At 38.8% G+C, this 27,926-nt stretch overlaps 1 protein-coding gene across 1 annotated transcript; it reads right to left on the bottom strand.

The window, feature by feature from the left end:
• Positions 1-4,522: 4,522 nt before the first annotated feature.
• On the bottom strand, positions 4,523-23,962 carry LOC108668604. The gene is made up of 13 exons (XM_018155845.2): positions 23,678-23,962; positions 23,424-23,527; positions 19,936-20,083; positions 19,441-19,584; positions 18,022-18,246; positions 17,134-17,852; positions 16,805-16,924; positions 16,195-16,259; positions 15,685-15,840; positions 13,221-13,384; positions 12,693-12,815; positions 7,304-7,476; positions 4,523-6,751 (listed from the first exon to the last, which is right to left on the bottom strand). The coding sequence occupies exons 1-13, from the start codon at positions 23,822-23,824 to the stop codon at positions 6,631-6,633; spliced, it is 2,409 nt and encodes an 802-aa protein (XP_018011334.1). The 5' UTR covers positions 23,825-23,962; the 3' UTR covers positions 4,523-6,630.
• Between the last annotated feature and the right edge of the window lie 3,964 nt (positions 23,963-27,926).

The following is a 27,926-nucleotide window of genomic DNA, read 5'->3' as shown; positions in this document are numbered from 1 at the left end:
ATGGATATACACTGGAATTGCTTCACACACGCGCTGCAACAGCAGTGCGTAATATCATATAATGCCAGTTTTACAGCGCATCGGCACTGGATCTCTATGGAGACACCTACAAGGCTTTAGCTTTAATTCTCTTGGAATGAAGCTGCAGGATTAGTGACGACTTGCTGTTAATTGCGATTACGCTGTTAGTATTCACAAGCAAACTCATTTTTTTATAATTGATCAAGATTCTGCCATTCGTTATTCGTAAATAAATCCCTCATGACTCATTTAAATTTTATGACACGCTTATTGAAATTCCTACCACGAAAAGAACCTCGTCTCTCCACATACAACTAAATATCAATAGTAATCACGCCGGGGCACGATTCGCAGGTCGCCCCTCAGAGCAGCTCTCGATCAAGAGAAGCAGCGTCGCAGGTGCTTTCGCTTCACTGGATAATAAATTCTGGTTGAGATGACTTACGTTGTCAAGGTGACGTGATTGCAACAACGCGTGTCCACGTGAGAAGACTTCGCGTCATCATCTTCGCTTATTGGCACGAATTAAGTTACTTCCAACAAGCTGGTAGAACTGGCGTAAACTATTTTTAACCAAATACAGCTATACAAAACGGAAAACAAATAATTGCTCGCTGTTTTTTAAATTGATCATGCTGTGACTTAATTAACCATTTATGCCCAACTAAATCTGGTGAATTTATATGAAAAAATTTATATTAGAAACAATTTCCTATCAATGACTATATGCTGCTCCCTTGTGTCAAGAATTGGGCATCCGCATGCACTCCATCGAACGGTAATTACCGATAGTCCTTAAAAAGACCAAAGTTTTAGCACGCTTTCCGTAACTCAGTTCTGCATGGCGGCGCAATGGACAGACGGAATGTTGGAAGTTAATAACTGAGCGTCCGGAGCCGGGGTCATGTTGACGCTTTTCATTTGATTGCATCGCAAGTTTGGCCTTCACACGACATTGGGCTCGAACCAAGCATGCTCAACGCAATTACGGAGTTTAGTTACTGAATTCTCAAAGCTGAGTGGGGAATTCGAATTAAATTTCATCCCCGCTTGGAAAAAAATCTCTCCAAATGGCGTATTTCGCTCAAGGGCCAATTGAACAACGAAAAGCTACAGGGACGACCATCATACCACGTCACAGCGACACTTCTCCGAGTGCCCCAGAGGTCATCAGTTGAAGGGGCAATTTAGTTTACAGCTCCATAGAGAGACTCCATATGTGTGCGCTGTTTATGGCGAATGTCAATTAATACGCAATATTGGCCGCTCGACACCGAGGAAAGCTTCATTTTGTACGCGCAAGAGTTAATTATCAAAATTATTGAGAGTTTCAATTCTCATACACGCATTATGTAATTGATTAAAATCAACAGATGTTAAACGGAATTGAAATTTTGAGTTTGAAATTAAGAATATGATTAGTAAAACGAACGGCTGACATTATATCGTTTTTGATAGTCTATTCGTCAGTAAACAATTAGCTGTTATTGATTATTGTAGCTGCGATATATTACTCGGCAACTGTGAAGAGGGACCAGCCAAAACACATATAATCTCGAACCCTTGGAGACATAACCTCAGGGAGAGCGAGAGCGGTGCGCTGCACCATCACATTGGTGCGGCTAGAGAGCTGTGCGCTGCACCATCACATTGGTGCGGCTAGAGAGCGGTGCGCTGCACCATCACATTGGTGCGGCTAGAGAGCTGTGCGCTGAACCATCACATTGGTGCGGCTAGAGAGCGGTGCGCTGAACCATCACATTGGTGCGGCTAGAGAGCGGTGCGCTGAACCATCACATTGGTGCGGCTAGAGAGCGGTGCGCTGAACCATCACATTGGTGCGGCTAGAGAGCGGTGCGCTGAACCATCACATTGGTGCGGCCAGAGAGCGGTGCGCTGAACCATCACATTGGTGCGGCTAGAGAGCGGTGCGCTGCACCATCACATTGGTGCGGCTAGAGAGCTGTGCGCTGAACCATCACATTGGTGCGGCCAGAGAGCGGTGCGCTGAACCATCACATTGGTGCGGCTAGAGAGCGGTGCGCTGCGCCATCACATTGGTGCGGCTGGAGAGCACCATAATGGCGAGGCTGGCTAGGTCGGCTCCGTTGTTATGACATGGAGTGATAAGACGTGATATCTCATGTGACGCATTGACGTTCAGTTGGAATAAATTTTAATAACAGCCTTGCGCACTTGTTGTTACTAACTCGAGCATGAACACTTCTTTTTCACGCTGTAAACAAAAATATGTAGCAATATATCGTATGGGCTCTGAATTAAGCCCTCCGTTGTCTCGCATCAGATGAATCAAACTTTACATTAAAAATAATAATGAACTCGTAAAGCTTGCCTCGTAAATATGGCGTCTCTTGAATAAGAGGACGCTAAAGAAGGCTTAAAGATTAAATAACATCTTATGCTGAAAGGTAAAAGCAACTTCTTTGCGACGTAATTATGAAGACATGGCTTAAATATGTATGAGGTTTCTTAACACCCTTGGGCTCACACAATAGCCAATTTTAAATCAATTTTGTTTCAATAAAGTAAACAAATTTTGAATATTGCACTTCTAATATTAAACAATAATTTACCAGATGTAGCATTTGAAGAAACCCTTTGGGTAATAAAAAATTTTTAAATTATGTTTTTAGCTTTTAACTCTCCTCTTATGCTCGTTCGCGGATATAATCTTTGGAAAACAAACAAGTTATTGTTCGTTCCCGAGAGATAAATTAAGCCTGGTTCGTTTTTGTAGCGATTATTTTCCACAATAATTTTATAGTGTAATTGTCAGAGCCATCGACGAGATAAATATGACCACAAACAAATGAAAAAGTCATCGCTCCTCGGCCAAAATAAATGTGATCAAGGCAGATAGCAACGATACTCCGTTGAATAGGAATTAAAATATTTTGTGTAACTTACAAGCATTAAAGGCTTACATGAGATAATAAGTAATTTAAGTATTTTATTCACAGATTAACGTCCTAAGAATAAAGCAACTCTGAAGAGACTGCACGGCCCGCAAGGTTTACACAGCCTCGCGCGTTGTCAGGGCAGAGATCGATGGCGCAGCGAGTATCCCATCCTCCGTTGGCTACGAACGGCCGACGAAAACACGTCAGGGCAAAAGAGGGACCGGGCCCTAAGAAACACTGAGGGTCGCGCAGCCGACCGAGATCGAACCGGATATTGTCGATCCCAGAAATAAAGAAAATTATTTCCGGCTGCGAGCGATAAAAGAGCAGACGAGCGCAGCCGCAAGCGGTAATTACCGCTGCTCAGCAATTAACGGAAGTGTCCCGACAGCTTTTAAAAAGCGCTATTCGTGTGAATGATATGGCATTGCGTTGATATGCCATAAATGTTTTGGTGCGTAAAAAAATTCGTTAACGCGAACTTTTAAATTATGGGTGCGCAAAAAACGCGTTAGTGCGTCAATTATGGCGCACTAACGATTATATTATCAGCATAACATCGTTACGCCGACAATTATGAAGAACCAGTACACGCTGGTGCTCGAACTGCTGCCGTTTGTTACGAGTGAATTCACTAGAACTTTTTTAGGGATCACGTCATTAATTCATTTTGTGAATATTTCTGATGGTTTCTACAGAACAGTGATGAATTATATTGAATGATCAGCGTGGCGAAAAACAGGAATGTTAATTTTTTTCGAAGTTTGTGTGATGAAACTTATACCTTCATGCCATTCACATCTCTACAACCATTTCTGTGAGCTGACAAAATTTCCTTTAAAGTGACTTTAAATACGCACAAGAAATTATATGGATATCCAGGAACTAGTCGAGTAGATTAATAATATGCAAAATCCAAATGCATTGCCCGACATCACAGAAACACACGAGATTATCAATACGAACCCCATAGGGCCTAGACTATCAGCTGAGACTCGAGTGTGCCAAATGCCAAATGTGCCGTAAAATGACATCTCAAGGTCTATTGAGAACAGCCCTAGGAAAAGGCAGGAGCGTGACAAGTAACTAAGTGGACGCTAATATAATTTATTTTAAAGTACTTCTTCACCATTACCATGGTGCACAAAGCGACCTTTTTGGCCATCACCGCGTTGCCCAATTGAATTATCACCGTTACCTTGATTCCCAGTGCAATCTTCTATCACCATGGTACACAGTGCAACTTTCAAGACCACCATCATGGTGCACAGTGAAACTTTTTTCACCATCACCATGTTGCACAATGCAATCATTTCTACGATCATCATGGCGCCTAGTGCAATCCATCTGCCATCGCCATAGTGCACGGAGTAATCTTTCTACAATCACCTAGGGGCTCAGTGCAACCTTTTTGACCATCATCATGGTGCATGGTGCAATATATTTCACCATCGCACAGAACAACCTTTTCCCGGAGTTCCCGAAGGCACGCAATCGCCGTTCCGGATTGTAGGTTTGAGCGGCCGTCGTTTCAGCTGACGCCTGCAGCGGCCGTGGTATAGAAACAATAAAACAGAACAGGTATTGCCGAACTTTTTTAATAGTGAACATCAGTAGAGTGTAACAGGAAGCCATCTGAAAAGTTCGTTGGTAACTGACTCTAATAAAGACTCAAATAACTTGTTCACAGGAACTTCATTTAAATCTAAATGCTGCGTATTGGAATTAAGTGCTTGAGCAATGACATGAGAAAACAAATACGTTTTCGTATGGCTTCTTACGACGTATAATCATTTCTTTTTATAGTTGCTTCATAATGATACCAATTATATATAATCACGAATGATGAACTTGAAGAAAATCCCCACTGAACAGTCAATTATACAATAAGTATATTATAAAAATCATTTTCGTGAAATCCTACAATAAAAAAATTCGAATCATTCAAACCCGATATTTGCACTCTGATGAATCTGCGCAGACATTTGGTGTTTTTCAACAATAAATTAGAACATTCCTGTAACAACTTAACGCCCACAAACAAGATCTACATTATTCCACCAGCGAAACAAAAATTTATTTAAGAACTATTCCCTTCAACACGCGGCGGTTCTAATTTGCATACAAATGAACAAGATCAATTCGGTAAAGCGTTATTTTTAGGCTTTACTCCTTCAACTCGTTAATAATAGATACGAGTGCCATTAAGGATGAAACTTGTGAGTTTTCTGTGCGCAATTTGCTCAAAGAAACATTTACATGTTAAGATTTCTAGTACGCCGTTGTCTTGAAATACATCACTAATACAGTATGAATATTTGCGATATTATAAGGCACAATCATCATGATATTGGATATTATTTATAAATATATAATAAAGCGAGATAATGCCCATTATAGGAACTGTTGGGTAATGCGGCGGCAGTGAGCTCGATTAACATGCACATAATATTGTCTTCGCAAACGAAGATTTCTCCAACATCACTTCTCGTCAAAATGCCGAACTAAAATATAAAGAAATATAATTAGCATCCTTTCAATCATAAGCCATTGCTCAAGAGACTTCAAATAGTGATTATCGCTCAAGTTAAAAGCTTTTGTTTCATATATTAGCTGCATAAACAGCTTATGAAATTAATATTGGAAAAGCTAGTGACTATTTCAATTCATTGGAACACTTTCACATGGAACAAATTAACGAAACGCTCATCTCAGGATGAAAATAATGCCTGAAATCTACGGAGCCACTCACTCCAGGGATCAAAACTAAGCGAAATTGAGACCACATATCACGAGCAAAAAGACTCATTGAATAAAATTGCGTCTCTTTCAGCTGATTGCACGCCAGCCTTCGTATATTTTCCAGCTGCAGCTGGAGCCTCGCTCACGCCACGATTATGTACCAAGAATTCGCAAAAAGAAATTTCTCTTTTTTCCAGAGTTTTGTCGGAAATAAAAACTGCGGACTCGTGGCCAGGCGGATATGAAGAGACCAAAACAGGATTCGTCGAGAAACATCATTTTTTTGCCGTAATTTTCGGACAGGTGAATGATTAATGGAATCTCCTTCAGAGCAACCACAAGCCCCGCGAGCCGTAATCGCACATTTGTTTATTGCAAAAAAAAACGTAAATTTGTCACGTGAAAACGGCAACCTTGAATTCTACTAAGAAAAGAAAATGTAACCTAAAAAATTCCACCCATTTCAATTATTGTTATTGCTTTTCAGAATTAAATGGTACAAAAAATGGTCATCTGAATTACAAACAAATTTTTTCTTGCACAATAATTAATTGTGCCTTTACCGGAATTCGGCAAACGGATAAGTTTTGATCAATGATTAACTTACAGTGAGCAATTATGTGTTCACAAACAACTATATTATTTTCAATATTTTCCTTACTCCCTTTCATCAGAACGTCATCCGAGCTCACGAATTACACGCAAATTGGAGAACTCGATGCACAATAACCAAAATATGAATAATTAATCAACTTACTGGCCTGATTTAAACATTTCACGTTAAGAGATTAGAAGAAAGTACAAATACGGCTACAACGATGTAGGGGGCAGGTCGGTAGGCTAGAAGCAGGTCAGTAGACCAGCAGCAGGTCGGTAGACCAGAAGCAGGTCAGTAGACCAGCAGCAGGTCAGTAGACCAGCAGCAGGTCAGTAGACCAGCAGCAGGTCAGTAGACCAGCACCAGGTGCTGACAGCAGTCGACTGCCAGCACCTCCAGTGACGGCGTCACAGCAAGCCCCGTCACCATGCTCAGCTCGCCAGCCTTGCCGTTGCGGCACCCAAGATACCTGACAGAATTTATCGTCTTATAAATACTGAAATTATAAAGAAACCAGGAAGATAACACATGTTGAACAGCATTGGTGTGCAACATGTGGTAATACATACAAAATTACATACAAAAAATACAAGATAAAAACCTGTGTTGCATAAGAACGTATGTTTGCCGCATATTGAACGATCTCGTATTTTGAATCATATATTTCCAATTCTCCAGAATTGTTAGTGAGGACATCTTCGTTTAACTATGAAAACATACATTTTTCTTCCGCATATTTAACATGGAAGACGATGCATTGTCACTGCATCGTCTTCCGCACTGTCATTTGATCAAATTATAATAATAGCGGTTTCAGCGTTTATTGGGCCATAGGCCTGTCTCTGATTTTTAAGATCGCAGAACATTCACAGCTTGTTGCGGTCTCGAACCCGCACCTCTCTGCCCCAATCCTGGTACGCTGAACTGTAACAACTGGGCCACCCTGCTCTGATTATTTGACTTATATAATCCTACAGACTCCATTTCACTTGGAGACGGTAATCTACTGTTGCCATCTCACCTGACGAAGTTGCCATTAGGTCGGAAGACCTGAATTCTGTTGTTGCCAGTGTCGCCAACCAAGAAGAATCCGCATGCGTCAACGGCGACGCATTCGGGAGACTCGAGCTGCGCTTGGTTGCTGCCGCGGCCGCCAAGTGTTGCCAAGAGCTTGCCCGACGTTCTGTGGTAAACCTGCCACACCAGCAAACTTTGTTGCAGAGAATTTTGTTATATTTGTTTATTTTGAAGATTGCCAGCTCCCATATGTTCATATTGAAAGGTGTCAGCGCCCATATTTATGCATTGAAAGGTGTCAGAACCCATATGTTTGCAGTGAAAGATGTCTGAGCCCATTTGTTTACATTGAAGAATGTCCGAGACCCTTTTTACAAGACTTCTCTTTAACTTCACTTCTTGTTTGTTTGTCCGTCTGTCTGTCTGTCTGTCTGTCTGTCTGCTACAAATCTTATAATCGATATTTAACACACTTCTACCTGTCCAACCGATCTGAAATTTTGCACACTTGCGTAAAGTTGGAGACAATGCAATAATCAATTTACAGAATAAACAATTTTATAAATTAAAATTTTTTTATTATTAAAATAAAGTAAAAAATAATTTCGGCTGCTACAAATCTTATAATCCATATATGACACAATTTGACCTGTCCAATTGATCTGAAAATTTTCACAATTACATAAAGTCAGAGACAATGCATGAATCAATTGACAGAATAAATAATTTTGAAAATTTACAAAATTTTTATATCATAAAAAAATTTTGAAAAATAGTTTTTTAATATTTGAAAATAAAATTAGAAATTCATTGTACATGTGTAACATCCAAGATACTGGATTGTTCAGAAGTGTTGTCTTTAAAAAGTAATTTTTAAACTCATATTATTTTATATTCTAAGGTATAATATATTTTAGTCTCCTATCGTTTGATCGTGTTCACAAGCAGAAATTGCTTGTGTTCAGTTCAAGACTATAGTAATATGCCCGGTAATTTTTTATTTATTATTGGGTATACTATAATAAAGTCTCCTATCGTTTGATCGTGTTCACAAGCAGAAATTGCTTGTGTTCAGTTCAAGACTATAGTAATATGCCCGGTAATGTTTTAATTATTCTAAGGTATAATATATTTAAGTATCCTATCGTTTGATCGTGTTACCTAGAAGATATCGCTTGTATTCAGTTTAATATTATAGTAATAAGCACAGTAACTTTTTTTTAAATTCTAAGGTTTAATATAGTTAAGTCTTATCGTTTGATCGTGTTCACAAGCAGAAATTGCTTGTGTTTAGTTCAAGACTTTAGTAATATACCCACTAATTTTTTATTTATTCTAGGGAGTAATATATTGAAATCTCCTATCGTTTGATCGCGTTTATTAGAAGATATTGTTTGTGTTCAGTTTAGGATTATAGTAATAAGCTCAGTAACACTTTTTATATTATTAGGTATAATATATTTAAGTCTCCTATCGTTTGCTCGTGTTCACAAGCAGAAATTGCTTGTGTTCAGTTCAAGACTATAGTGATATGCCCAGTAATTTTTTATTTATTCTATTTAGGGTCTAAATTCTTAAGTCTGCTATCGATTGATCGCGTTAATTAGAAGATATCACTTGTGTTCAGTTGTTGATTATAGAAATAAGCTCAGTAACTTTTTTTTTAGATTCTAAAGTAAAATATATTTGTCTCCTAACGTTTGATCGAGTTCACAAGCAAAAATTGCTTGTGTTTAATTGAAGGCTATAGTAATATGCCCAGTAATTTTTTATTCATTCTAGGGTATAATATATTTAAGTCTCCTATCGTTTGATCGTGTTCATAAGCAGAAATTGTTTATGTTCAGTTCAAGACTATAGTGATATGCCCAGTATTTTTTTTATTTATTCTATGGTATAATATATTTAAGTCTCCTATCGCTTGATCGCGTTAACTAGAAAATATCGCTTGTGTTCAGTTTAAGATTATAGTAATAAGCTCAGTAACTTTTTATATTCTAAGGTATAATATATATTAGTCTCCTATCGTTTGATCGTATTCACAAGCAGAAATTGCTTGTGTTCAGTTTAAGATTATAGTAATATGCCCGGCAATTTTTAATTTATTCTAGGGAATAATATATTTAAGTATCCTATCGTTTGATCGCGTTAACTAAAAGAAATCGTTTGTGTTCAGTTTAAGATTATAGTAATAATCTCAGTAACTTTCTTACAAGAATTCTCTTTAACTTCACTTCTTGTTTGTTTGTTTCTGTCTGTCTGTCTGTCTGCTACAAATCTTATATTCGATATTTAACACACTTCTACCTGTCCAATCGATCTGAAATTTGGCACACTTGCGTAAAGTTGGAGACAATGCATGATTCAATTGACAGAATAAACAATTCTATAAATTGAAAAAAAATTTTTTTTTTCATTATTAAAAAAATTAAAAAATAATTTCGTCTGCTACAAATCTTATAATCCATATATGACACAATTTGACCTGTCCAATTGATCTGAAATCTTGCACAATTGCAAAGTCAGAGACAATGCATGAATCAATTGACAGAATAAATAATTTTGAAAATTTACAAAATTTTTATATCTTAAAAAATTTTGAAAAATAATTTTTCTTTTCAACATTTGAAAATAAAATTAGAAATTCATTGTACATGTGTAACATCTAAGACACTGGATTGTTCAGAAGTGTTGTCTTTAAAAAGTTATTTTTAAACGCATATTATTTACACTGAACATTGTCAGCGCCAATTTGTTTACACTGAAAATTATCATGGCCTATATGCATACATAGAATGATGTCCGCACACATTTCTTTACACTAAACATTGTCAGCGCCCATTTGTATACACTGAATAATGCCCATGCCAATAACACGATGAACTCGTTCGCAAGTCATGAGCTTGCCACATTTGTTGCTGTAGGTTCTATAATTAAAAGAAGTGTCATCTACGCAACTTGTTTCCTAACAAACAGGTCGAAAGCGCGTATCAGTGTTTGAATAGAACGGGATTCTTGAAGATAATTGATCTTGAAGATAATTGACTCCCGGCCTAAATTAGTGCGATGCATGAAAGTATGCATTTCCTCTCACGCTGTGGAACGCTGTGTATCAATGAAAAATAAAAGGAACCCGAGGTTTGCGTCTTATTCACATGACACTGCCAGTTATACATGCACTGACACTGCTTGTCATTCTCATGATACTGCTAGTCATACACTGACACTGCTAGCTATCAACTTCGTGAACATGATTGTGAAATGACATCACACTGAACAATGCATCACAATGAATTCTGCATCACAATGAACACTGCAAATTATCAACAGTCTCTTTTTTAAGCTGATTTTAGTGATCAAAATGAGCCGATTGTCTTCTTATATTCATCACAACAATTCCTAACTAGGTGAGTGAAAAGTCTTATTTCTGTTTCCTAAAATACACAGTTTGCAATTATGTATTATTACTTAGAGCAAATTGTGTTTCCAATTTTTAATGAGGGATCCGTCACCAGGTGCATGCCACAGGTGCGACCCCAACACTAACTATCTGATATCCTGCCCTTAGAATTCGATTTTTATGTCGTCCTGTTTGATAATTATGAGCAATTTAATCCTTCCTTAGAGTTAATACTGATTTTTTTGTCGTTAGAGTGCGTGTACATGATGAGAAATCAAAGATTATAACAGCGGCCCTCTACCGACGTAAATAGGGTAATGAACATCGCTAATTATGGCCATTCTATCAATTCTTTCGTCATCAATGAGACTTCCAATCACAATTTGAATTTCAATACAATATTTCCGCCCAAAATTCCTACAGAATTTTTACTCGTTGGGATTTCCATTCATTATAATTGAATTGAGCCGTCGGCCACAATACGATTTTCCAAGACGCAGTTCAGTGCCAAAGCTCGCCGCACCAAAAGGCTTTTCTCATCACAAAATGAGCGCGATTATCAAGGCATGATGCTATTTTTTGCCCCATTACCAGGACTATACAATAGCATTGCACTCACAAAAGGGATCGCTGCAGCCTGCTTGCGGGATGAGGGTTCATGCCAAAATGCAGATGATTGCCTGGTATAAGTGCCCAGCTTTGGCCCGTGGCACGAAAAATCTTGGTGCATTGCCTACTTTCGCACCGAAAGTGTAATGATTATAAAAGAGTATCATCAAATAATTCTATTACTAACGAAAATTGCAGGAAAAATGTACTCTTGAATTACTTATTCCATGACTGGAAAAGTAGAATAGAACTGGAAAATTAGAAGTCAAGGTTTGTTTTTGGAACATTTTAAACTCGTTAAAATGACGTCGAATTTGCCTGACTATTCAAATTTAGACTACAATAAAAATTCATGTAGTTTTTCCTAATTGTTTGATATGAATGCGGTGAAAGGAATGCGAATTTTTCATAAAAGCATTTATCTTGATCATCAGAACCTCAGGAATTACGTGCGAGGTGGTATCAAGTTAAGAGGACTTAGGCTGCAGTACTTGTACAAGTTACTTTTAATTGTGTTACTTCTTGTTCAACGTCAGACTTTGCTTGTTGAGATGAATGATAATAGAAATTAATGAGTGCAAGTTAGTTCATTCATGTTGTTATACGTCTAGAGAATAACTTATAAATATGTTAATGAATTCATTGTGGTGATATTAAATGATCAGAGAATCTAGTGATTGAATGACCATCACTGGAAATCATCACTTTAAAAATAATTACATTTACGCTTGCACGATACGAAAGCTAAGCAATACATGGAGCAAAGGGATTGCTATTTGATGTTGCCGTGATGCTCTCCAATATACCTGTATGCTCCTCTACCGACTTTTCCACTTGAGTTGTCAGCGATTAAATTAAAGGTTTCGTCACTCACCCGACACTTGTGCAGGCAGTCACCGATTCAGTCGTCGGGCACGTCACTCTCCCAACACATGTGCAGGCAGTCGCCGATTCAGTCGTCGGGCACGTCACTCTCCCAACACATGTGCAGGCAGTCACCGATTCAGTCGGCTTGCACGTCACTCACCCGACACATGTGCAGGCAGTCGCCGATTCAGTCGGCTTGCACGTCACTCACCCGACACATGTGCAGGCAGACACCGATTCAGTCGGCTTGCACGTCACTCCCCCGACACATGTGCAGGCAGTCACCGATTCAGTCGGCTTGCACGTCACTCACCCGACACATGTGCAGGCAGTCACCGATTCAGTCGGCGGGCACGTCACTCACCCGACACTTGTGCAGGCAGTCACCGATGCAGTCGTCGGGCACGTCACTCACCCGACACTTGTGCAGGCAGTCACCGATGCAGTCGGCGGGCACGTCACTCACCCGACACTTGTTCAGGCAGTCACCGATGCAGTCGGCGGGCACGTCACTCACCCGACACTTGTGGTTGGCGGTGTCGGCGACAAGGAGTTTGTTGCCGCTCACGGCCACACCAGCGGGCATGCGGAGCTCAGCGCTGCCAATCTGGCGCACCGCAGCGCCATGTCTGTCCAGGACCTGAACAGATAACGTTTATGCGTTCGTTATCGGATATAAATTGAGTGAAGTGCAGCGCAAATAGAACAGTAATAATGCAGAGAGAACTAATTCATAAGATGCCACACACTGGGAACAAAATTCTTCTAAATGATCCTAAAATTGTTTGATTTTGTAAGTTGTTTGTGCAATTAATTTCTATTACATAATCAATCAAAGCAAAAATCCAGCTCTGTGTAATACTGTAAGCGATTACACACACAAAATACAAGAAACAAATGCGGTAAAAATTTTCACGTATCGAATCTCGGTCCGACAGAAATATATTTGGATTAACATAATTCATCATTCATGAAGATTACCGAATTGGTTGAAGAAAACTTTCTAAGCTTTTTAAAAAGGCAACTCTTATTAATGATAAGTCACCAGTATTCTGTCGTTGCAGGTGTCAGCGATATAGAGGAGGCCTGCGTGGTCCGCGGCGAGAGCCTCGGCGCTGCTGAAGGAGTTCGAGCCGTGCCCGCGAGACCCGAACTCCCGTAGGAAGTGGCCTTGTAGGGAGAACACAACCACGCGGCACCGCCGTTTATCTATTAAAACAAATATTTAATAAAATCCTTTGTGATATTTTACTTGAAGACTATAAAAACAAAGTGTCTTTCAGTAAACTGCAATGGAGGTTGCCAACGTACGCAAAATAAACGTATAAATGCCTTCAAAATTCAAGGAAGGAAAGCTTGACGACAATCTTCCTTTTTATTAACACGTTTTTCTTAGCTTAGCTTCGCGTTTGTTTGTTTGTTGGTTTGTTTGTTTGTTTGTTTGTTTGTTTGTTTGTTTGTTTGTTGTTAACATTGACAACGAAAATTAGTCCACTTCTGATTGCTCTAGAGCAGTGGTTCCCAAAGTGGGCGATATCGCCCCCCTAGGGGCGATGGAAAGATTTTGGGGGGCGGTAAGGAAGAAGAAGATGATAGGGGGGCGATAGGGGGGCGATAGAGAGGGCGGCAGTCCGAAGTCGAAGTCAAACGTTCGAACGTTTGTTTGGCGATTTGTACACAACACGTGCAGCACATGACTCCCAGCGATGGTTTTTTCACCCAGATCTGTTTTTAGCGCATTTTCTCATTTATGGAAAAAATTCACTATTGTGCTCGCGATGTCCGTCCGTCCGTCTGTCTGTCCGTCACGTTTTTTGGGGCGAGCCACAATTTATTTTCTACTTTTTAGTCCACAAGAAAAACGTGGTTTTTTAAAAAGTTTTTTTTAAGTATTTTATATCTAGTTACATTTTCCAAATCTGACATTTCGCTCGACACTGCGCAAATTTGAACTTAAATTCCAAATATGCAAAAACTCGATGATATATGTATAATAATGCAATTTGTCACGCAAGTTATAACGAGAACACTTGCATTACTTGATCAACACATGCAAGTGCAGCATTTCATCTCAACTCAAGGCATTCCCAACTTAATCCCTACTCCATTCATCACTTAACAGCAAAAATGAAATTTAAGGCTACAGGTCGTTTGAAGACTTTCTGCACACAAAAATACTTGGCGGGGAGATTCTAGCGACTCTGTTAGCTCTGAGAGCACACAAAGTAGATTACGGATACAGTCTTCGCTCCAGTTCACAGAGACTAAACGACGATTGCAATGAAGCTCGTCAGATGGTCTGTCTGATTGATAGGGTCTGGAGGCGGTACTTTGAGGAGGTCCAGCTGCTTCCTCAGCATTTAGATTAGCATTTCGGACAGCGATGTGACGGCCCACAAATCTAATCTCGCCAGAAGCCCTCAAGATCTAGTACTGTTAATTTATCAGGTGTTAAGTGCAGGCGAGCCATCGACTGAACTAATAAATTAACTTGGACTGTGTGTAATCATTATTGTTATTTGGGATTTTGTTGTGAAATTATTACATTTTTAAGATGTTTTCAAACTAATTGTTGCAACTTTTTATGTATAGCTGATCTCTTTGACATGTGAAGCTGATCTATTTTGGTGCACCTATGGCAGCCGCTGGTGCAACACAAACAGCGGGAATTATTGGCTTATTTTTCGTAAGCGATGATTTTTATTCAAAGATATTCATGGAAAATGCCTTCAGCAAATTGCATATCTGGCCAGTCTAATTCGAAACGCTGTGTGACGAGACCGTTGGACTGTAAAGTTATTGAAAATTTATTGAAAGTATTGCAAAAGCGCGAATCTTGAAATCACTTATAAAACGAAGTCCCCATTATTTCCAAAAACTATTCGTGGGAGCAAAACTAACTGGATTCCAAAGTCTTGAAGGCAATTATAGCTCAAGGAGTGGCGAAGAAACCTTTAGAAATGGTCAATGAAAAAATTTAATTTTCTCCGGCAAGTCATCGTTCACTCCATTCCTGTACTCCGGCCGCATGCAAATTGAAACAGCTAAAGAAGCATCAAAATCGATTGATTTCCACCACCATTTCATAAAGTCATGAATGAAATTTTAGTAAACAACTGGCTACTAATTTTTTGAAACTATTCACAATTTGTATGAATCAATACATCGAGGAATAAAGCGCCAATTAACAAGATGTTACTACACCATATATGGTCAGATCGACGTACAATTGCATTTTGACCCAAACCGAACTACAATGTAATTCCTCGATTTTTCAAGCTATTTATAATTATTTTTCAAACTCATATGTGAGTCAGAACACTATGAATTTTGAACGATTAGTATTCCCTTAGTACTACATTTTTTTTACCTACAATCTCATGACAAACACTCATTCATGAATGAGCAAACACTTGTTGTAAGAATTGAATGGCTTGAATATTTCCTTTATCTGAACTGCGCGGTAGTTGTTAGATCTTTGGAAGTTATGATAATTAAATAAAGCTCACCTAGCACATAAAGCTCCTTGACAAGAGGGCTGCAGGCGATCGCGCTGGGGAAGAGCAAGTGTCCAGGCTCGTCCCCACGTTCCCCCCAGGCACGGGGGCGGCTCTCGCGCCCCTCCGTCAGCAGCGTTGGGATGCGGTCCTCCTGTGGGCCAGGATCTGGAGCGGTGGAGTTGGTGTCAGTTTGAAAGCCTGCATCGAAGATACAATATCGAGTCCTCGATCGATGAAAGATTAAAGGAATTGTAATTCTGTAGTTCCCCAACTATGTTAACCTAGACCTATTTTAGAGATAAAATTATTTTAAAGAAATTCGACGTTCCGGCTCAGCCGGCAGACGTTAAATATTTAAGCATTCGTTTTAAACTTCTCTCGGGAAGTGACCGCTGATGACATTAATCTATAGCTTATTTGCTGATCAAGATGAAAACTATAGCTAATTGATAGATGACTTCGCTTGCAAAATATCGCACCAGAAAGCCTATTGTCTTGAATGTTAGCCTGAAACCTCACCATAGCCGTGGACGCCGAGGAGAGTGGACCCCAGCCCGGCGCTAGCGCAACTCACCATCACCACTCTGCACGCCATCACATCATCAGAATTTTCATACACAAGAAGACGTATAGGGTAAAATATTCTGCAATTTTAATTACCGTTTTTAATTATGTCAGCTGCACTCATAGTTCGTTAAAATCCTTCATATTTAATCAGGAAAACTCAAAGCTTTAAATCGTTCACGTGACAAAATCTAAAGAACTTCATAAAGGAGAGGGAATTAGCTCTGTCCTGCTAAGATAAACAAATGTCACAATAAATACTCGTAGAAATTAACGGGACGGAAGATAATACAATAAAACATAATACAATAATACACATATATACTAAAAAAGAAGACTATTCCAAATGCACTCACTCACCTGAGACTAGCGTACTGCAGCCTATAATAGCTCAGTCAGCCAGCAGGGACATCAGAGACAAAGTGCTCTAACTTGACTGGCTAGGCCTTACAACAGTAACTATCCCGCGCAGTAGTGCGGATAATCAGATAACAATCTTACGTGGTTAATTCAGTCACCCTAGCTTTTACATGGAAATCTTTTTTCTAAGGTTTAGACTACGAACTTGGCGATCTGGGACACTGTGATGTAGACGGTGTTGTTCCAGGGGCACCACGAGACGTCCGTGGGACGACGGATGAGACTGCGATGCTTCAGTCGCTGCAGGCTGCGCGACGATTTACATCTGCGCGGCAAACGAGCTTTCCAAATATTGTGAACAAAAATCGGTATTTAATGACTGCCGCGTAGTTAAGACAAGTTAGTAGTTACAAAATGAATTGTGATATCTTGTTCTTTACAATAACTTGACTTTTCCTGAACTAATTTGCACTGAGATTAAGCCTTGAGAAATGTCAAGCATGCCCAACTAATGGTATGGGAATAAATACATACCTGTACAAGAGACTTTGGTCTTCGAGCATCTGTAGGGGGTCAGAGATGGCGACGGTTGAAAACGGTAGATTTATTCCTAGTTTACATCCCAGACTCTGCTCGCTTGATATTTGATGGCTTGAAGCAAAAGATTTGTCATCATCTTCATCACCCGAAAAAATTCCGGAATTTTCCTCTCTTGTCCGGGAACGGGATCTTGAAGATTCACTCGGACTTCCACACCTCGAATAAGATCTCGATCGTTGCAGTTCGTCGCTGTTCGCCCGATTCCCGTAAGTCCGTAAGCCATCATGCGAACGGAGAGGACTGGCCAACTCACTATCTTGAGAGAAACGTGTAAGGCTATAACTGACATGCCTTGCTCTGTTGCGTGATTTCCTTTTGTTTATATTATCGTTATAGCGAGGAGTAGATCGACTACTTCTTTCAAAAACTGGCTCATTTTCCAAGCGCAAGTTTTGGAATCCTGATATTAACGACTTATGGTCACGCTGTAGGGATCTTCGACTGTCTTCAGAGCGATGTTCATCAGATCTTAGATCAATCAGAAACTCTTCCCTCACCCTCATATTTTCATCAGCCTTATCGTCAATTTCAAGGCCTGCGCTTTGTCTGGCCTTAGTTCGCTGTATATCCACGACGTTGCAGCTCATGAGGTGAGACTCCAACGTACTCGTCAGCTTCAAGAGGAACATCAGCTGAAGATTCAGGCTGTGTAGCTGCAGCAAAACCATCAACATTGTTATTAATAGAGAACTTTACCAGAACATCAAAATTTCAAGTAAACTAACTTGATCAAAAAATATTTAATATAACAAAACTACTTGGAATTTTCGCTGAAATTTTACGAAAAACTTTTATTTGAAAAGACAACGCATATGTCCTCACCTGCTTAAACCCTGCAGACATGCCGGCTGGAACGTCATAAGCAGGGAGGTTAGCAGGAGGTTCTTCAGCCATAGTCTTGGAGGAGGCGAGGGCTCGCTTGAGGGTCATAAGAACCCTCTTCGTGCCACGGCACCTCCGCATCTCCTCTTCGTCTCCTGCCAGCGACTGGTGACCCTTGACGCGACCCCTCGTCCTGTCACCCTGATTCTCTTGCTGCAGTTTCATCTGTACACGTCAACTGATTGTTATCTCTACACGTCAACTGATTGTTATCTGTACACGTCAACTGATTGTTATCTGTGCACGTCAACTGATTGTTATCTGTACACGCCAACTGATTGTTATCTGTACACGTCAACTGATTGTTATCTGTACACGTCGACTGATTGTTATCTGTATACGTCAGCTGATTGTTATCTTTACACGTCAACTGATTGTTATCTGTACATGTCAACTGATTGTTATCTGTGCACGTCAACTGATTGTTATCTGTGCACGTCAACTGATTGTTATCTGTATACGTCAACTGATTGTTATCTGTACACGTCAACTGATTGTTATCTGTACACGTCGACTGATTGTTATCTGTACACGTCAGCTGATTGTTATCTGTACACGTCAACTGACCGTTATTTGTGCACGTCAACTGATTGTTATCTGTACACGTCAACTGACAGTTATTTTTACACGTCAACTGACAGTTATTTTTACACGTCAACTGATTGTTATTTGTACTCGTCAACTGATTGTTATCTGGGCACGTCAACTGATTGTTATCTGGGCACGTCAACTGATTGTTATCTGGGCACGTCAACTGATTATTATCTGGGCACGTCAACTGATTGTTATCTGGGCACGTCAACTGATTGTTATCGCGGTGTACGCGGCGATTGACAGTCACAATCACGGCCTGGATGTCAATTGAGCAGCGCGGCTGTAAAGTTCACTCACTACGGAGTACTCGTTAAGAAATATTAACTGACAGTCAATATTTCTTATAATATATTAACGTACTACGAGCTGCACGTCCACTTACGGTCAATAGCGAGCCCTACACATCATTATAGGGTCAATATTATCTGATACACGTTAACTAACGGTCATCATTAAGATTTGCATCCCTTCGAATGTGGTCATTGCAACTTATTACACAATATATAATTACAAATACTGATGTAAAGAGGTGTCAGATAAAAGTCGATCGTATTTAGAATGCAATCGACTGACGCAAACAAAATCGAACTCCAACATAATCAATCATCATCTCGTAATACAGTTATTGATATTGTGATTTGTTATGCTCATTTTATTTCTATGCACGAAAACTTACTGTATGATATGAGTGAATTACTACACATATAAGCTTTTTTCCTTTTTTTATCAGCTCTCTTGGTAATTAATAAACTTATGGTTTCACACCTTGAATTTTTCCAGCGTTTTAGTGATGCTGCGAACTTGCTGCTGCAGTGCTTCGGAATGCCTTGCTGTGCAGCCGCGGCAGAGCTGTGCACCGCAGTGCGGACACTGCAGGCACAGCTGCACCTCTGCGCAGCTGCTGCACGTCTGCAGCAAAAAAAAATAAAAAAGAGAAGAAATTAATGAAAAATTTCATTTCTGCAGCAAGAAATGGATGAAAAAATAAAATTAAGCAGATCATAGAAGAAAAAAGACAAAAATCACTGTCTGGACAATGGAAGAGCAGTAAAACTTATCACGAAAAGCATTTGAAAAAGGACCGTTACTCCGACACATTTATATTATTACACGCGTTCAATATTTCACCATATTCTAAAACTTTCATCCGTAGTAGGAATGCAGCAATGCACTTAGTTGAATAAACCACAAAAATAAACAGATTGGTTCAATTAAAAACCCCTCCTCAAAATTCAATTACAAAAATGGCAATTTAACTACCTTGCTTTTCTTCTGCCTCGCCTTCTGCCGCCTCCTCTCCCTGACCTCAGCGACGCGGGCCAGCAGGGCGGGGTCAACCGCAAGCCCGCAGGGTCCCTCGCTCGGTACGGCGGCACACCTCCGGCAACTGGGGCATCGCACCACAGCCCTGTAAGCATTTATTACTGTATTACATCATAAAATATATCTCAGCATCTCACCATCGCTCAGCAAACATTTGTTGTGTAAAAACGATACAAAATATTTGTATAATATGTCAGTTCGTATGCTTGTGTTCTCGTTCAAACAGTGGCAATTTAAAGTACATAGAGGTTTTAGGAAATAACGATTGTATTACAGAAATCTAAAATTTCAGATTTTTACATACTCAAGTTGACGAAAAAGAAACTTTGAAAAAGAATTTGAATTCAATAATCTGTCACGATCACAGTCCACGAGCACCAAGATTCATCACATGCAGAGCCCAGTGAACCTGAGGGCAATCTGTACATGTTAATAAATGGCCTTAGAGAGGTCGAAAGGCAAGGGGAGGGACGTGAACAGGTGAGCTGCTGGTGTACATGATCTTCTTTGTGCGATGTCCTTGATTTTGGTCGTGGTTTCGTTAGGACATTTTCATATTCTTTATGTCACCAGTAAATATATTATGACGTTTTGCAGAAGCTCGCGGAGAATTCTGAATGCCTTGTGTTTTTTTTTCAACCTGAGATTTTGCTTCGTAATTTCAAAAAAAGGTATACAGAATTTTAATGTTTTTCATCCCATAAAATCAATTGGAATTTATGGTGAACTAACTTTATAGAGGAAAATTCGTCCCTAAATTTTGCATACAATTAGTTCCGAGAATGATAGCAAATAATTCCGATGAATAGAATAAGACTATAAAATTTCATCCTTAATATTGCAAGAGAAAAGCACCAGTACGATGCAAATGGTTAACCATTTGAAGCCCAATAATGTTGAAAAGACGGTCCACAATTGAGTTATTTTTATCATGAACTTATACAAGAAAACAATATTTATCACCGATATATTGGGAGGTTTCTAGTCAAAATTAACGCATTTTATTCAGTACACATGAACCTAAATGTTCCAAATTTCCACGTTCTCTATAAGACTGTTCATATTTTTGGATTTATAGAGCCTACTCTGGATCTCCAATTGTCGTGAATTGCCAGGAGAAGAAGAGTCGTCAATATTGCGGTCGTCCTTTACAGAGGCACGCGCGATCGTCATGATTGTTATGATACTCCCACATGCTATCCATTTCGATACTATCTGAACAGGCAAGTACGTACGACCCAAGATATCGAATTTATCCACGTAAATCATACCGTGAATTCGATTTTTGGAAAGATTGTAGAAAAGTACAACATCAAACATTGCCAAGACGATTCGAAAATAAATCTTAGTTAATAAAAGAGAAGAATATTAAGTCTTCAATAAAATAATCTATCCTCCCTGAAGCTTGTTAAGCAGGCAATTGTCAGAATCAACACGCAGGAGATTCGCAAGAATATTATTCGGGAATTCCACAAGATTTAACTGTCCTCTTTATCAACAATGCATAAATTAAGTGCAATAAAACACTTTGCAACTCATCTGCCTCCCGCGTTACATGCAGGTGCCCTCTGAATGTACTTTAATGTTCTAGCAGACAGAGCTGCTCTACCGTTCACAGGACTACAGTTGTACCAATGCACTGCCAGGCTTAAAGACAGTTTATTTAATAACTACATTGGAACCGTCAATATTTATCCTAACAGTGAAGTGAGTCAATACAACAAAGTACAGAATCTCCTGCATTCTTTTACATCTTTAAAATAAAATTTAATATATATAATATAATAACAGGATAGTCAAAAATGAAATACAAGATAGTCAGCATATCATTTCGTCGCCATGATCAAAATTTAAATTTTCACACCGGCTAGGAATAGGTAACCTATTTTTTATTTAACATTATGTAATGCCCTGCTCACTGGTATTTACTCCAAGTTGTTTCAGAAATATGAACTGAAACCAATAGTCATAATTTTCTCGAATTTATTATTTGTAAATTAATTTTGACCATTTAACTCAATACGCGATCAACTTTAATTTTAACGATTTATACATTCACCTATACCTATATATTCCCATATTAATATTTCGGAGTACTCTAAGAAGTGTCGTTATTTCTGTCATTTCATTATAGGTCCATATACTCGTTAAAAATCATTAATTGCAAAATTTCAAAGTTTATCCTAGGAAAATTGTAATTCTACCATAATATCCATACCGTTTAAGTACATATTGCACCTTAAAATCATTTATTTCTGCAACATAACATATAAACAAAAACTTCACATGGCTTCACAAAAAAATTCACATGGCTACAATGTCACTTTCATATATGAACGATATACTTCAATACTGATATTTGAATATATTTTGAAGTATATGCACGTATATTGCGTAAATATACATATACCACACAAAAGATATTTATAAATATTATTTATGATATGTGAATGATCATTGTACAGCATGAAAAAACAACGCCTCCAAATTACTGATGAGCATATGATATATAATTGATGCCATGATACGCAAACACACGTGTTTTGCTGTCATATAGAAAACTGTGGTCTAGAAATTAGTCAAATGGTTTCAAGATGATGGTTGAATATTATTAACCATTCGGATAGTTAATGATAACAAGACGTTGATTTACGATCCATATGAAACATTGCCGAGTATTTGACATCCGCGGCATGAGCATCTCCACGTATTATCTTCTACACAAAAGTATTATCTTTGGAAAATACTAAGATTTACAACGATTTATCATAATTTATTGAGGCGGAAGTAGAAAAAAAAGTTATCAAAATGGTATATTTAAGTATGCACCAGTACATATGTTTAAGAAATTAACAGCAGGAGCAATCATGTATCACTTACTTCCAACATCATGAAATTTATGTGTTACGAGATATGAAATTCAAGTGATGAATGTCTTGTACTAACCGATGAATAAAATGCAGGAACTAACAGCTTGATGTACAGGCACTAACCCACGTTGCATTGTTTTAGAAAAAACTGTGCATTTTTCTGAAAAGGGGCCAAGGCTTCTTTAGATTTTAGTTCTAATGCCCTCAAGTTGAGGTGAATTGTTTGAAAATGAATTTTAGGTTACTAATAATGTTTGTACCTGTGTTCTAGGTTTTGAGCTGACGATGGAGCTGGACTCCGAAACGTTTTCTCTTATAAGAAATGGTGAACTTTTTGGCTATTATTTTGCTTTTAAATTCCTGATAAATTTGCGATATAAACAAGCAAGTGATTTTAATACTAACCCGCGTTTGATGTACAGGCACTAACTAACGTTTGATGTACCGGCACTAACCAACGTTTGATGTACAGACACTAACCCACGTTTGATGTACAGGCACTAACCAACGTTTGATATACAAGCACTAACCCACGCTTGCTTTACAGGCACTAACCCTCGTTTAGGCAGCATCTTCTCGAGGCAGTGAAGGCAGAAGGCGTGTTTGCACGGCAGCTGGCGAGGCTGGCGCAGAACTGACAGGCAGATGGCGCACCATAACTGTTCGATGACACAAGTCACAGTCAATAAGCAACATTTAAAAACATTCATTAATTTGAAGAAACCTAAAATTTAATAGGAAAATTATAATGTGTTATCACCAAAATTTAAGCAATGCGTAAAATAGATTAAGGATACCCACCGACGCACCTCTCTCTCTTCCTGTTCTTCCAGGAGCTTGGCTTGCTGCTGCTGGGGGAGGTCCATAGCAGCGTGTCGTGAAACGTCGCCCTGCAGCCCTGCGGTGTCATCACTATAGGCTGAAGGATTATTCGATCCTTCTCGTCTTGACTCCATCGAAATTTCTTGGATTTTGTTTGTATGAATCAAGTCATTGCCCCATTTGCATTCACTGCCTAGTATTAGTTAATGTTAAAGTTGTGTCGCCCTCTATGTGCAAGATTGGAATTATTGGTTTCGCCTAAAAAAATTAAAATTAAAATTTCAATTCTTTAGTACCTGAAAATAAATATTTTAATTAATTGCCGAATGAACAAGCGATTACTGAAATTTCGAATTTCAGGATTGAAATTTCAAATTGCAAATATGAGGCATAGACAAAAATGAAAATTCATGAATTAATATACAGAAAATAATGAAACTGAGAAACATATAAAAAATCGCAACATCGGGCATAATCCCAATGAAATACAAGTTAGAATTAACAGTAAAGGACAACACAAGAAAATATCATCGCATATAAATCCGCGGGATAGCGCGCTGCATGTAAGCGAAGCCTGAACTCGCTTGTGAAGATAGAACCCTTCACAATTTACAGCCTAGGGCCAACAATTCCAGCTTTTGTTTTTAATACTATTCGTACCAGAAGCGCAATTGATTGCATGGTAAAAGGTCAAACTTGGGCGACTCGTGCATCTGAAAGCAAAGGCGGGAGCGACAACAGGAGAGAACTCCGCATTATTCAGGGCCTAGGGCGGCCAGGGCAGAGGCTGCGCCGCCACGACGCGTTGTGCAGGCGACGATTGTAGCTTCAGCTCGGCCGACATCGAATAGATTATCATAGTGTCGGTAAATCTATACGGATACTGCTTTTGCAGTTGATTTAATTGTTTGCATTTTTGACATGCATAGGCCGAAAGATGGACAGGGATGCCATTAGATAGAATGTCAATATGATAGAAGACTTTCGATTAGGTTATTTGATAGTGTTACTAACAGCCTTTCACTCTCAAACAGTTTCCCAACTTTCCCACATGAAATAATTAATTATATAAAGATATGAGGTTCAAGATAATAACTGCGGTAAGAGTTATGTTTTATGAATTTGAGATAACTGCTGGAATACACATCTTATCACAACGCTGATTTCAAAACTACTTATGAAATGGTCAAAACTTTAAATTTCACGTAAGCTATCACAAATTTTAGATTCGAATACAAATTCAATCAATGTGGCGCTACCTACCATGCTGGAGAACAGCACTTATTTCAACAGGTCAGATAATTATTTGGCAAGCATAATGTATTACCTGTTATTGCGTAATTTAATAACCTAATATTCTATTGGCAAAATGCCGCAAATTGAAAACTAACGAATACACTTGAAAACTAACGAATTGAAAACCTCACGATTACAATCAAATAAACAATGCGGAAAAGTTTTCCAAATTCTGCAACTGACTTTCAACTCCTACATGGCACTTGGTACGTCAGTCTGCAGTGCATGGTGTTTCATCACTACCTCATTGTAATTGAGAAGATATTGCAGTAAGAAGTGCACGGTGTTTCATCACTACCTCATTGTAACTGAGAAGATATTGCAGTAAGCAGTGCATGGTATTTCTTCACTACCTCATTGTAGACGACGCAATCAAGCAGTTCAATGCTGATAACGTAAGATAAAACTTATTACGCGCTGGTGATAACGCGCCACAGCCAGCGGCTTAGTCGTCATAAACACAAGCGTACTTTGTACTAATAATAATTGTACTTTAATTTATTTAAGCAATAACAAAAGGAAGCAACAGAAGAGCAAGATAGTTTAAAAGATCGCCTTTTATCAATGATTTTCACTGACGTTAATTGGAAGATATCAGAAGATATCACAATATCAGAGATAAGGGTAGTTTTACAGCTCAGTGTGGAAGTCCCAAGATCTCAATACTAAATTCTCTATCTTTGAAAGTGCGCTGCTTTGATTAACAAGCTACTAGTTAATCCCTGTACAGAATAAATGTAAACTACTAGTATAAATCTAGTTAATCCCTAGTCTAGTACTAGTTAATCCCTGTACTAGTTAAACCTGTACAGAACATTGGCCACGCCGGCATCTAATGGTTATAGATATTTAGCTTAATTATTAACTATCTTTGCAGCCGCTCTGTAGACATATTTGGCTTCTGGGAGTATTTTGATTCTCACGTAAAAAATCCGAAAGATCCTCCTTAGAGTTCATACTTAATTAAAGCCAAATTTGGCGGTTAAATAACTGCAAAATAATATGATGGTTTTAAGACATTATCTGATATATTTACCAGTCGTTATTCATTTCATGGAGTTTTGTAATGCAAGTTCCCACGCGCGCCATCGTAGTTTGTATTCATGGCGGCGCATCTGGTACCATCGCTCACTCGCCCTAAGCTGCGCATGATGTCAGGCATGCCTGATGAGTAACTGCTTGCATGACGCTCAGGAAATGACACACACGATTGTTTAAATTCTCACCTAATGCTATATAATGCACTGATCATGCGAGGAATTCATGCGGAGTAAAGAAAGTAAACTCGAATCATGCGTAAACTCATCGTTATCTTTATATTTTGAACCTATCTTATTATTTTTTGAAGACTATCAAGCCAACGCGGTTTTGCCCGGGCTCGATTAACCCTGCAATTTTAAAATCCCGTCATCCCGAATCACGCCAATGATAATTTAAAGCTGATTTATGCTAATTGAAGAATGACCACATCAACCCCATATTTTAAATGAAACATATTGGAATTCCATCTGACTCTCGTTTCAAAATATGAAAAACGATTTTGCGCCTGTCAAATTAAATTTGTAAATTATAACTTAAGAATCGAATTTCAATTTTTGGTCTAATCCTTGTCTCCAAATTTTGCAAGGCCCTACTATTTTCCAAGTATAAATAAATGTTCAGGTCCAGATACTGTAATAACCAGACACGACACAGGTCTGGTTTTCTTCTTAAGCAGTCCATTTATTTAAGGCACCAGGTTTAAAACACACACATGGCAAATACGATTAGTTATAAGATTATTCATATAATTATGCGAGGAAATTATCAAACACCTTCACCATTCTTACGCTCATCATAGATCTTACGGTCATCGTTGAAAAATTTTCCTGGATGAACGGCTGATCTTCAAATAACATCAGAAAATGTTCACTTTGAAGAAATAAAAATTATAGAGAGCAGAAATTTTTCAACAAATATCTTCCTGGTCTCGTTTTCGCGCCAATTTCCAAATCTGCCAGACGGGCAGTTTCAATAAAGTCAACGCAATCGCACCAGCGCTTCTTTCGTCCAGTCGATGGGTAGCGAGGCGTGAGTGGAAGTCCGCCTCGTGAACTCAGCTGAATTTATGCGACAAACAATGGAAATTTGCAGCTTTTATCAGCTCGAAATTGCACAGTTGAAATCAATAACAGGAGCAGGCATAGCCCCGAGAAATTTACTGGCGCAGTTTAAAGCAGATTATTGACTTACCGTGTAGTCTTTGTTTGATGCAATATAGAGACATCACGCCGTTAGGTAAAGGCATAAATTCACTTCATTCATATTGACAATCAATTTCAAATTCTCCCGATTTCACGGAAAGTAATTGTGATGAACCAAATAAGTAGTAAACTGGACGAAGACTGAACTAACCTCAGCCACAAGCCACGTCGCACAAATCGCTCAAGCTGCTCGAGTCCATTTTATTTGTGCTTAGTATGTCATAACTCATTATAACTAACAATTTTAGTGATGTCATTAGGCCAAATTGATCCAATAAATCAAAACATGAGTAACATTTCAAAATTAACTTCCTACAAAATTTATTAATCATTGACCATTTAAAAATTATTTAATTATCAAACACCTAAAGCTAGTACTATGCTGTAGAGAATTTTCCGATCTCCATGATACAAACATCGAAATCAATCAATTAAATATAATAACAAATATCACCCAATTTAGATCGAAATTGCACCTTGCATCATCAATACAGGTACTACCTGCGATACATAGATCGCTGGGAGGCCGCCATTCGCTGAGTCATCAGTAGTTCATAATCAACATTATTGGCGGAGTTAGACAACTAAACTACCCTGAAATGAGCTAAATTATCCTAAGTTTGTTTACCTGCAAACCCGGCAGGCAACATGAAGTAAGTAATTACGGTGCCGGCACAGCAGACGATCATACGCCAGT

Source organism: Hyalella azteca, unplaced genomic scaffold (assembly GCF_000764305.2).
Source record: "Hyalella azteca isolate HAZT.00-mixed unplaced genomic scaffold, Hazt_2.0.2 contig16409, whole genome shotgun sequence".
NCBI lineage: Eukaryota > Metazoa > Arthropoda > Malacostraca > Amphipoda > Hyalellidae > Hyalella > Hyalella azteca.
This window is presented reverse-complemented; position numbering and strand designations above follow the sequence as displayed.

Excerpts from the sequence above, each read along its gene's own strand:
- LOC108668604 (XM_018155845.2), bottom strand. The coding sequence starts at position 23,824 with ATGGAGTCAAGACGAGAAGGATCGAATAATCCTTCAGCCTATAGTGAT. Across the intron at positions 16,260-16,804 it reads ACAGTGTCCCAGATCGCCAA|AGTGGTGATGGTGAGTTGCG; the intron begins GTTCGTAGTCTA and ends GATGGCGTGCAG. Across the intron at positions 6,752-7,303 it reads CCTAATGGCAACTTCGTCAG|GTATCTTGGGTGCCGCAACG; the intron begins GTGAGATGGCAA and ends AAATTCTGTCAG.